Raw genomic sequence first — 11,627 nt, forward strand, 5'->3', positions numbered from 1 at the left:
AGATGAGAAATCCAAATCATTCCAAGTCAAATGAGGTCAAACCTAAGAAACCAAAGAAGAAAGCTAACAAGGTAGGACCCAAGGAAACTTGGGTACCAAAATTAACTTGATTTGATTTTGTTGTGTGCAGGGAAACAGAAAGAATCTTTGGTATTTGGATAGTGGGTGCTCAAGGCACATGACTAGAGATTTTACCCTGCTAACTGAGTTCAAGGAGAGAGCTGACCCAAGTATCACTTTTGGAGATGACAGCAAGGGTTATACTGTGGGATATGACTTGATTTCTAAAGACAATGTCATTATTGAGGAAGTTGCCCTGGTGGATGGACTCAAGCATAATCTGTTGAGTATCAGCCAGCTTTGTGACAAGGGCAACTCAGTAACATTCAATTCTGAAGCCTGTGTTGTGACCAACAAGAAAAGCAATAAAGTGGTTCTCACTGGTGTGAGAAAAGAAAATGTGTATTTAGCCGACTTCAACTCATCAAATACAGAATCTGTCACTTGTCTCTTTAGCAAGGCAAGTCAAGATGAAAGTTGGCTTTGGCACAAGAAGCTATCCCATCTTAATTTCTAGACTATAAATGAACTAGTCGGGAAAGATTTGGTAAGAGGCATTCCTCAAGTGGAATTCTCAAAGGATGGATTGTGTGATGCCTGTTAGAAAGGAAAACAGATCAAAACATCATTCAAAAAGAAGCTTGATTCAACAATTGAAGAATCTTTACAACTATTGCACATGGATTTATTTGGACCAGTCAATGTGTTGTCCATTTCAAAGAAAAGATACTGCCTAGTAATTGTGGATGATTTCTCAAAGTTCTCTTGGACATATTTTCTCAAATCCAAAGATGAAGCTAGTGAAATCATCATCAATCACATAAGGCAAGTCAACAATCATCCTGATTTCAAAGTTAGAAGAATCAGGAGTGACAATGGAAATGAGTTCAAGAAAGAATTCTATGATGAGATTGTTCTGTGAAGAGAATGGGATCATGCATGAGTTTTCAGCAGCAAGAACCCCACAACAAAATGGAGTGGTGGAAAGGAAGAATAAATCTTTTATTGAAGCTGCAAGAACAATGCTAGAAGAATCAAAGTTACCAACATAATTTTGGGCAGAAGCTGTAAATACTGCATGCTACACTCAAAATATTTCTTTGGTTAATCAAGCAAAGTGCATGACACCCTACCAATTGTTCAAGAACAGGAAGCCAACATTAAATTTTCTTCATGTCTTTGGCTGTAAATGTTATATCTTAAGGAATCAAACTGATCAGCATGGAAAGTTTGATGCCTAAGCAGATGAAGGTATTTTTGTTGGATATGCAGTTAGAAAAGCATACAGAGTCTACAATCTTAGAACCAACATTTTTATGGAATCCGTACATGTTGTGTTTGATGATAAAAAGATTGAAGGACTACAAGGTGGAGATTTCCATGAAAGCCTCAAATTTGATAATGTTGAGATAATTTGTGATGATAGTGATGATGAAAGTGATCAAGAAACAACATCTAAGGACAATACAGAAAAATCAACAACTAATGAAGCACATAATTCAACATCCGTCGAAAGACCAAGTGCATCATCCATTGAAGGACAATCTGCGTCATCCGTTGAAAGGAAAAGATCAACATCCGTTGAGCCATCAATATGAGTTGAAAGCCAATACAGATCACAATCAGAAGGAACCCCAACTTCAAGTCAAAGATCCACAAACTCAGGGGGAGTTTCTTCTAATCAAAACTCAGTCACACATCAAGACAACTATGAGACCTCTTCATCTAGAGCTAATCTACCACAACAGAGAAAATGGACTAGGGATCACCCATTTGAGCTGATTATTGGTGATGCATCTTCAAGAGTGCAAACAAGGAAAGAAACTCAAGAAGAATGTCTTTACAGCAACTTTCTATCACAGGAAGAGCCTAAAAAGGTAGAAGAAGCTTTGTTGGATCCTGATTGGGTTTTAGCTGTGCAGGAGGAGCTAAACCAATTTAAAAGAAATAAAGTTTGGAAGTTGGTACCCAACCCTAAAGGAAAGAATCCTATTGACACCAAATGGGTATTCCGAAATAAGATGGATGAAAATGGCATAGTAGTCAGGAATAAAGCTAGATTGGTTGCTAAGGGCTACTGTCAACAAGAAGGAATAGATTTTGATGAGGCATTTGCTCCTATTGCAAGACTTGAAGCCATCAGAATTTTTCTAGCCTATGTAGCCCATGCCAATTTCAAAGTCTATCAAATGGATGGTAAAAGTGCCTTTCTGAATGGAGATTTGGAGGAGGAAGTCTATGTCAGTCAGCCTCCTGGTTTTGAGGATCCAAATTTTCCAGAATATGTCTACTATCTTTTGAAAGCAATTTATGGACTGAAGCAAGCACCTAGAGCATGGTATGACACTTTGTCAAAATTTCTCTTGGAAAATCATTTCACAAAAGGTACTGTTGATAAAACTTTATTTTATAGAAATGTTAATGGCTGTAGTATACTTGTTCAAATTTATGTAGATGATATTATATTTTGGCTCTATATATGAGAAACTTTGCAAAAAGTTTTCCAAATTGATACAGTTCGCACTAAAACATACGCGAAAATACATGCAAGCGCACGTGATCACAAGTAGTATAAGATATAAGTCAAGTTCGTTCACACAGGGACTGGTTTAGGTTAAATTCAGATTATACACTTATGCATCAATGTATGATTATCACTCACTGCTAAGACAAATAACAAGTTGAGTTTTGATTTAACTAAAAGCTTATACTAAATAACATTAACTAAGAGAATTAAGATTTAATTACTTATATGAGAATAAACATGGGATTCTAACTTCGTTAAATACTTCATTCAAAGTTATGTTCTTTATCCCTAGCATGTGATGGTGATGAAAACTAATTAGATAACACGAAATTAGTATACGCTAACTTTCGTTATACATGTACCCTACTATCAAACACCCATAATTAAGATAGAAGCTGAATAGACACCAATTATGCTTAGTCTTTATATGTCTATAAAGATTGAAAACATAATGGTTTAAGAGCAAGTTATCTATCGTGATTACATAGGGTGAATAAGATGGTTAAAATTACCTACAAATTATGCATGTCAAATCATACATAAACGTATGCTAGAATGGCAAGTTCTAAACCTCTATATTCACTGTCGCTTCAATAGAGTAAAATAAACAATCTTAGATGTTAGCTACACATCAAAGACGAATAAGCACGACCAAACTAGGGAATCATAAATCACCACACACAAAGGATTATAAAAAAAATTAACTATTGAAATCAATATATAAATCCGTTAGAACCCCATGACAACGATTAGTTCATAATCGAACTCATCGTCACCATGGGTTCCAATGAAAACATGATAATAAACAATATAAGAGTACTAGGGTTCAAAGACAAATCGAAAACAAGCCTCTGAAGTATCAACTATATCGAAGAATACAAAAGTCTTCTTCTCCGTAGCCGTCTTGCTCTCCCTTGGCTCCTTGTTTTTAAAAATGAATTATTATGGGTTTATATAGGCTTCTGGACGACCTGGGCTCGTAAAATCTCACAATCATACTCAAAACAGGATTCTGGCCAAACGACCCCGCGTGGCCGCCCCGCTTCCCGCGCGGGCACGCGCGCATTTTGCCACACTGGCGCGGCCGCCCCGCATCTCCGCGCGGGCGCGCCAAGCTTCTGCTCCTTGACTCTAATTCCTTGTTTTTGCTGCAATTTGAGTTTCGTTCGTCAGAATTCGACGATTCAACAGTCCACGCGAAGCTATCGAGATGCTCTTCAACTTGAACATGGCCTAGGCTTCTAATTCTGATCTCTTTTCAGCATATTTCTTTGAAAAACTCATTTATTCATCTAACGAATGCTTACAATGCAATAACACAAAAACACATCAAAAATACCAATAACTTGAGTCCAAAACACCAACTTAAGCCTGTAATGAAGCATTCCAAGTAGATATAAAATCCACTTATCACACCCCAAAACTTGAATCGATGTTTGTCCTCAAGCATAAACAGACTCAAAAACTACAAAACAAACTAATGCATGAATGCAACTACGTGCATGCATCTAAATGATAATGCAATCGATCCCCTCATAATAACCATAACCAACCAACAAGCTAATGTCTCTAAGAATGCAATAACTTAAAACAGAGTTCGAATAAACCCCACAAACCTACTCACAAACCCAAAATGTGCGTGTGTGGGATGCTTAACAGATATACTTTCGACACTAAATCAATAACCATAACTTATCTATCATCAAAACAATCACGAGTTTATAAATAGAATAGACGTTAAACACATAATGACTCACAACACCTCCTTCTTACTAGAGTTATACAAGGAATCATGCTATTATTGAACACATAATAAAGATGCTTATTTGACCGTGCAATGAGTGAGGTCCCAAAAGACTTATACAATAATACCCATGTGGCGAGCGTTAGGTTAGCGAATCCCAGACTATCAAAGCCTTAGGTCACTAGGCACAAAGTCCCCTAGAACTTAATAACTCGAGTATTAAATAGCTCACTCTTGATCAATTATGCATAAACACATACTCTTTTTTTCTTTTTTTTCTCTTTTTTTCTTTCTTTTTCAACAATTTCAAAATGAGTGTGTTTCGCTCTATCTCATTCAACCCTAGACTACTCATAAAAATATGAGCCGGCTACTAGCCATTTGACGCCTAGCCTTATTCACAACTAGAGATTAAATCCAAGTTTTTCTTCAGTTTAAAATTCAGTGCTCTTTTGTCATTATGAGAATACCAAAAATTCTAGATATAAACAAGTGATTAAATCTCAATAAATAAACAAATATGATCATGATCTAGCTCAAAAGCAATCCTATAAGACTTGTGAAAAAAATTTATGGCATGCAAATCAATTCATTAAGACTTAAACAACCCTCTATTCGTCATCACCACACTCAAATTAACATCAACTTATCAAATAGAAATAGCTCAACCTAAGGGATCCTGTTATATGCATGCAAATGCAACTATATGAACTCACATAAAAACACATATAAAAATGCCCTATATGAACAATCATGCACAAAAAATATGAATGAAATACAACTAAACATGCAACATAAATCTATATGAATCTATATGGACACATATAATTAATCCTTACATTATCACCCCCAAACTTAAAATTTTCAATGTCCTCATTGAAGGTAACAATAAGGATTTCAGGCATACCTAGTCGTCAGAAAGATCACCCTCCTCGGGTGGAGTATCAGGTGGCGGATACACAAAATCAACACCAAACACCGGCCAATCAACCTCAATGCCAGTGGCTCGGAAAGCAGTTTCCAAAGCCTATGTCAAGTTGGCCGCAAAACGACTGTGCATATCATGCATCGCATCTATGCATCTGGCCAATCTCCTGAACTGCGCATTGCCAAGCTCATAACCATCCCCTTCCTCCTGCTGAGCATGCGAAGAACTAGCCTCTCCACGAGCGGCTCTCCAAGCTGCACGCCTAGCCGGAGAAGATCCACCAACATAAGTCTGATCGGCTGGCCGGCCTCCTGGCAGATGATCATAAGTGTACCGCAGACCTTTCTCATCAGCTTTTCCTCCATACCACTCCTGCATAACTAAGATTGTGGAGCTATCAATAGGAGCACTCGGTATCTGCAACTTCTCCAACTCGAGCCAACGAATACCAACCGAAACATAAAGCTTATTAAAAATTGAGGCATGAGGAATCGCCCCCGATGTCCTGCTTTGCGGAAACCACAGCATATTTTGATATATCACCTGGCCGAGATCCACATACTCCTCATTCAAGATCCCCCAAAGTCAAATAGCATGATCAACAGTAACATCATGCTGATGCGAAGAAGGCATAATATTCACACATACAAAAGCATTCCATGCCCGAGCATACCTGTTCATGCATGCCGCCGGAAAAGTGAGCGGCTCATTCGTGCCCTTCTTGCACTTTTACTGTGTTCCCGGAACACACAACTCAGCCACAATATAATCAAGATCAAAATCCTCCCTCGACTTATTCACCCAGTCCTCTTGCGTCGACTTTCTTTCAGGTTGAATAATGACCCGACGAATAGCCGTGGGATGATAATCCACCCTCAACCCACGAACCACATAAAACCCATTCCTGTCCGCTCTAGCATTCGCGTAAAACTCGCGCACGATGCTCATCGGGACAGCAATAGGAACCTCGCAGAAAGTCTGCCAATCCAACTCCGTAACATAGTCAAGATCCCCCAAAGTCAAATAACATGATCAACAGTAACATCATGCCGATGCGAAGAAGGCATAATATTCACACATACAAAAGCATTCCATGCTCGAGCATACCTGTTCATGCATGCCGCCGGAAAAGTGAGCGGCTCATTCGTGCCCTTCTTGCACTTTTACTGTGTTCCCGGAATACACAACTCAGCCACAATATAATCAAGATCAAAATCCTCCCTCGACTTGTTCACCCAGTCCTCTTGCGTCGGCTTTCTTTCGGGTTGAATAATGACCCGATGAATAGCCGCGGGATGATAATCCACCCTCAACCCACGAACCACATAAAACCCATTCTTGTCCGCTCTAGCATTCGCGTAAAACTCGCGCACGATGCTCATCGGGACAGCAACAGGAACCTCGCAGAAAGTCTGCCAATCCAACTTCATAATCATCTCCAAAAGCTTTCCATCCCTCGTCGTGGGTAAGAAACCCCTCTCCTTAGCAATTGATTTGGACATCAATCTTGTAAACTCAGCTTGTGCCTCCAGAGAAGAAAATATAGCCACCGCACCACCCATGCTAGAATCCTCGGTAGCCGAGGGATGAGTGCTACTACTCCCAACGGTTCTTGCTCTTTTGGGTGCCATTGTAAGAGTAATAGAGAGATATGTTGTGTGTAAGTAGTGTATAGGAAAAGCTAGGGTTTTGGAAATTGAAATAGATGTGTGAGAGATTTGTATGTAGGATGTATGTATATATAGGGTAGAGATGGGTTTGGGTTAGGACTGTTTAGGAATAAGACTTAGGGTTGGATTAGGGTAGTAAAAGGGTTAAATTCGGGTTGAGGTTGTTCTTGTTTTATTTTGTTTTTTTTCTTCCAGACCCTCCGCGCGGCCGCCTTGCTCTCCCGCGTGGGCGCGCCGTGTTTCTGTAACTTTCGTGCGACCGCCCCGCTTCTAGCGCGAGCGCGCCGTGCTTCTGGAAAAACTGATTATTTTTTTCTGCTTTTTTTTTCTTCTTGTCGAACCTACTGTACAACAAACATGGGTTTCCTCCCATGAAGCGCTTGGTTTACGTCACTAGCTTGACGTGAAACCTCGAATCAAGTTGTTAAAATAACAGCACTCACCACCTCGCGGTTCGCCGTATCTCTATAGTAATGCTTCAATCTCTGCCCATTCACCTTGAACGCTTGATCCGGATGCGTATCAAAAATCTCCACAGCTCCATGTGAAAACACAGTTTTGACCGTGAATGGCCCTGACCACCTCGACTTAAGTTTTCCCGGAAAAAGTCGGAGACGAGAGTTGTACAATAAAACCTTCTGACCGGGCAAAAAAGACTTGCGCACTAATTTTCTATCATGACATCTCTTGACTTTCTCCTTGTACACTTTGTTGTTCTCATAAGCCTGTAGTCGAAACTCCTCGAGCTCATTAATTTGAAGCATTCTTTTCTCTTCAGCAACTTCCATGTCAAGATTTAACTTTTTCAAAACCCAATATGCTTTATGCTCTAACTCTGCAGGCAAATGACACGCCTTCCCATACACCAACTGGAAAGGAGACATACCAAGAGGAGTCTTGAATACTATTCTATATGTCCAAACAGCTTCATCTAGCTTCAAAGACCAATCTTTTCTTGATGGACTCACCACCTTCTCCAAGATACATTTAATCTCCCGATTAGACACTTCAGCTTGCCCATTAGTTTGAGGATAGTAGGCTGTGAAAATACGATGATTCACGTGATACTTTTCCATTATTACAGTGAACTTGCGATTACAGAAATACGATCCCTCATCACTGATTATGACTCTTGGAGTGCCAAAACGCGTGAATATCTGCTTATGAAGGAAGTTAATCACCACCTTGGCATCATTGGTTGGCAAAGCTTTAACCTCGACCCATTTGGAGACATAATCAACCACCAATAGAATATACCGATTATTGCAGGACAAGACAAATGGCCCAATGAAGTCGATTCCCCAAACATTAAAAATCTCAACTTCAAGCATCACATTAAGAGGCATCTGATCTGTCTTGGATATATTACCAACTCGTTGGCAGTGATCACATCTCGTAACGAACTGATGATCATCCTTAAATAAAGTAGGCCAGAAGAATCCTGCTTGAATGATACGGGCAGTTGTCTTCTCTCCACCATAATGTCCACCGTACACAGTTGAATGACAGTCTCGTAAGATTCCCTCAGTCTCACTATATGGAATGCATCGCCGGATAATCTGGTCAACTCCCTGTCTAAACAAGAACGGTTCATCCCATCGATACCACTTCACCTCATGTAGAAACTTCTTCCTTTGAGCATAAGAAAGTTCTGGGGGAATAACCTTACTCACCAGATAGTTCACAATATCTACAAACCACGGTTCTTCTTCTTGCACCCCAAAAAGTTGCTCATCGGGAAAAGATTCATTGATCAATGTCTTGTCCTGTGAAGCCTTGCCTTGATCTTCCAAGCATGACAGATGATCAGCTACCTGATTCTCTGTACCTTTCTGATCCTTGATTTGCAGCTCGAATTCCTGAAGTAAGAGAATCCATCGAATCAAGCGAGGTTTTGAATCTTTCTTCAAGACCAGATATCGAATAGCTGCATGATTAGTGTAAACTGTCACCTTTGTCCCAAGCAAATAAGATCGAATTTCTCAAAATTATAGACAATTGCCAGCAACTTCTTCTTTGTAGTAGTGTAATTCAGCTGAGCACCATTAAGGGTCTTACTAGCATAGTAAACCACATGGAAAATGTTCTTCTTCCTCTGGCCAAGAACTGCTCCAACTGAATAGTCACTAGCATCACACATCATCTCGAAGGGCTCATTGCAATCAGGTGCAGTAATAACAGGTGTTGTAGTCAAAATCTTCTTCAAGCTCTCATAAGCAGCTAGACACTCTTCATCGAATTTGAAGGGAACATCCTTTTCCAGCAGATTGCACAAAGGCTTAGAGATTTTGGAGAAATCTTTGATGAATCGCCCGCATGACCAAGAAAACTACGGACTCCTTTAACTGAGATTGGCGGAGGAAGATTTTCAGTGACCCCCACCTTGGCCTTATCCACCTCAAGACCCTTGCTAGATACCTTGTGCCCAAGAATGATACCCTGTTACACCATGAAGTGACATTTTTCCCAATTGAGCACCAAATTGGTCTCAACATATCTTTTCAGCACCAACCTAAGATTGTGCAAGAATTCATCATAAAAAGTCCCGAACACGGAAAAGTCATCCATGAACACCTCCACATTAGTGCCAATCATATCTGAGAAAATGGTCATCATGCATCTCTGAAAAGTAACAGGTGCACCACAAAGTCCGAAAGATACTCGACGAAAAGCAAAAGTGCCAGATGGATAGGTAAACGTGGTCTTCTCTTGATTTTTCCGGGCAATGCAAATCTGATTATATCCCGAATATCCATCCAGAAGACAATAGTACTCGTGACCAGCCAACCTGTCAAGCATCTGATCAATGAATGGAAGCGAAAAGTGATCCTTCCTAGTGGATTTATTCAGCTTTCGATAATCTATGCAAACTCTCCATCCTGTGACTGTCCGATTACGGATGAGCTCATTCTTTTTATTAGCTATAACGGTAATGCCTCATTTCTTAGGCACACACTGCACCGGGCTCAACCAAGAAGTGTCATATATAGGATAAATGATTCTTATATCTAGCCATTTAAGAATTTCCTTCTTCACAGCCTCCTTCATGATTGGATTTAGCCTCCTTTGTTGCTCCACAGTTGGCTTACTTCCTTCCTCAAGCAGAATTTTGTGCATACAATAAGAAGGGATGATTCCCTTGATATCTACTATAGTCCATCCAATTGTTGATTTAAACTCTCTCAGAATTCTCAAGAGTTTGTCTTCATCACATCCTGAAAGGTCAGATGCAATAATAACAGGCAAAGTAGATGCATCACCTAAAAATGCATACCTCAAGTGATCAGACAGTGGTTTGAGCTCAAGTGTAGGAGCTTCTTCAATAGATGGCTTGAGACGCTTTATTATAGCTCTTAGCCCATAAGGCTCCACCTGATGCTACATCGAGCATGGGTCTGGACTGTGCTCCCAAACCATTATAAAAGCAATTGATAATCATTCAATCATGAATTTCATGACGAGGACACTTCCTAAGCATCTCCTTGTAGCGCTCCCAAGCCTCACATAAAGATTCTCCCGATTGTTGTGTAAATTGAGTAAGAGCGTTCCTGATTGCAGCAGTCTTCGCCATATGGAAGAATTTAGTAAGAAACTTCTGAGCAAGATCCTCCAAGTAGTGATAGAACCTATTGGTAGAGAATGTAACTGTTAGGAATATGTTATGAACTTGATGATAAGTTAAACAAAATACCTTAGTAGATTTAACTTAGTGAAAATTGTAGCTCTCGACGGATGTTCCATCATAGTCCTGATGGATGAACTTTATAGTCCCGACGGATGACAATTTGACATCCATTGAGAGTGTAGCTTATGTAACAAATAAGTACTGTAGCACATTCCTGCAAACAACATGTTTTAGTCTAGTAGATTCTGTAGGATTCTTTAAGTCATGTTGACTACTAGATAGATATGCAGAATAGGTTGGCTAATTATAAATATGAGATGTCTTGTAATTCTGTATAAGTGAAATAGAGTCAAGTGACAGATAGACTCCCGACGGATGATCAACATATTCCCGACGGATGTTCAACTTAATCCCGACGGATGATAATATTCAAATAGTTGTTGATAGTGACAACACAGTCACTTGCGTTGGGTGTTTGCAAAAGGAATGTGGTAGCCTGTTAAGAAGGATTTTGAGAACAAAGAAGCATTACCATTTCCATGCAAATGTGAAAATTTTCAAAGATGCTAGAATAGAGTAGTGAAGCAGCATGGAGTTAGACTAGATATATTTTGTTTTATTATCTTGTCTTACTGTCATGTAACTTGGTGATATATAAACCAAAAGTAGCAAGTAGAACAATTAACAACAAAGCAAATACATTCCTCGGAGAAATAGAAAAACCTGTAATTGTTAAGAATTTCTCTGTAGTTTGTTTGTTCAACTTGTAAAGCAGCTGTGAGTTATTCAAAGCTTCATAGAGTTCTCAATCTGATATATATTTATATATCTCTGGTGGATACATTCAAATCCACCAGAAAGTTTTAAAGCCTTGTGTTTTATTACTTTGTGTTTTGATTTCTATTATTCTTTCATTCCGCATTACTTCAAATCAAACACTATTATATATATCAAGTTAGAATAGTTTTAAAAATCTCAATAAGAAGCCAGAATTACATTCAACCCCCCTTCTGTAATTCTTGTTGTATTGTTAGGGAATAACAATTGGTATCAGAGCAAGCTCTTGAAGTATA

The 11,627-nt window shown here is 39.3% G+C and overlaps 1 protein-coding gene and 1 non-coding gene across 2 annotated transcripts; one reads left to right on the forward strand and one right to left on the reverse strand.

Moving 5' to 3' along the window:
* Positions 1 to 7,345: 7,345 nt before the first annotated feature.
* LOC141659825 (uncharacterized) lies at positions 7,346 to 8,005 on the reverse strand. Its single transcript, XM_074466751.1, has 2 exons — positions 7,565 to 8,005; positions 7,346 to 7,459 (listed from the first exon to the last, which is right to left on the reverse strand). The coding sequence occupies exons 1-2, from the start codon at positions 8,003 to 8,005 to the stop codon at positions 7,346 to 7,348; spliced, it is 555 nt and encodes a 184-aa protein (XP_074322852.1).
* Positions 8,006 to 10,378: 2,373 nt separating this feature from the next.
* Positions 10,379 to 10,485, forward strand: LOC141663384 (small nucleolar RNA R71). Its single transcript, XR_012551458.1, has one exon. It is a non-coding gene; the product is annotated as a small nucleolar RNA R71 (small nucleolar RNA).
* Positions 10,486 to 11,627: the final 1,142 nt, after the last annotated feature.

The sequence above is a fragment of the Apium graveolens genome, chromosome 5, assembly GCF_009905375.1.
Source record: "Apium graveolens cultivar Ventura chromosome 5, ASM990537v1, whole genome shotgun sequence".
NCBI classification, from domain to species: Eukaryota; Viridiplantae; Streptophyta; class Magnoliopsida; order Apiales; family Apiaceae; genus Apium; species Apium graveolens.

Excerpts from the sequence above, each read along its gene's own strand:
- LOC141659825 (XM_074466751.1), bottom strand. The coding sequence starts at position 8,005 with ATGGAAAAGTATCACGTGAATCATCGTATTTTCACAGCCTACTATCCT. Across the intron at positions 7,460-7,564 it reads CTTTTTTGCCCGGTCAGAAG|ATTTTTGATACGCATCCGGA; the intron begins GTTTTATTGTAC and ends GGAGCTGTGGAG.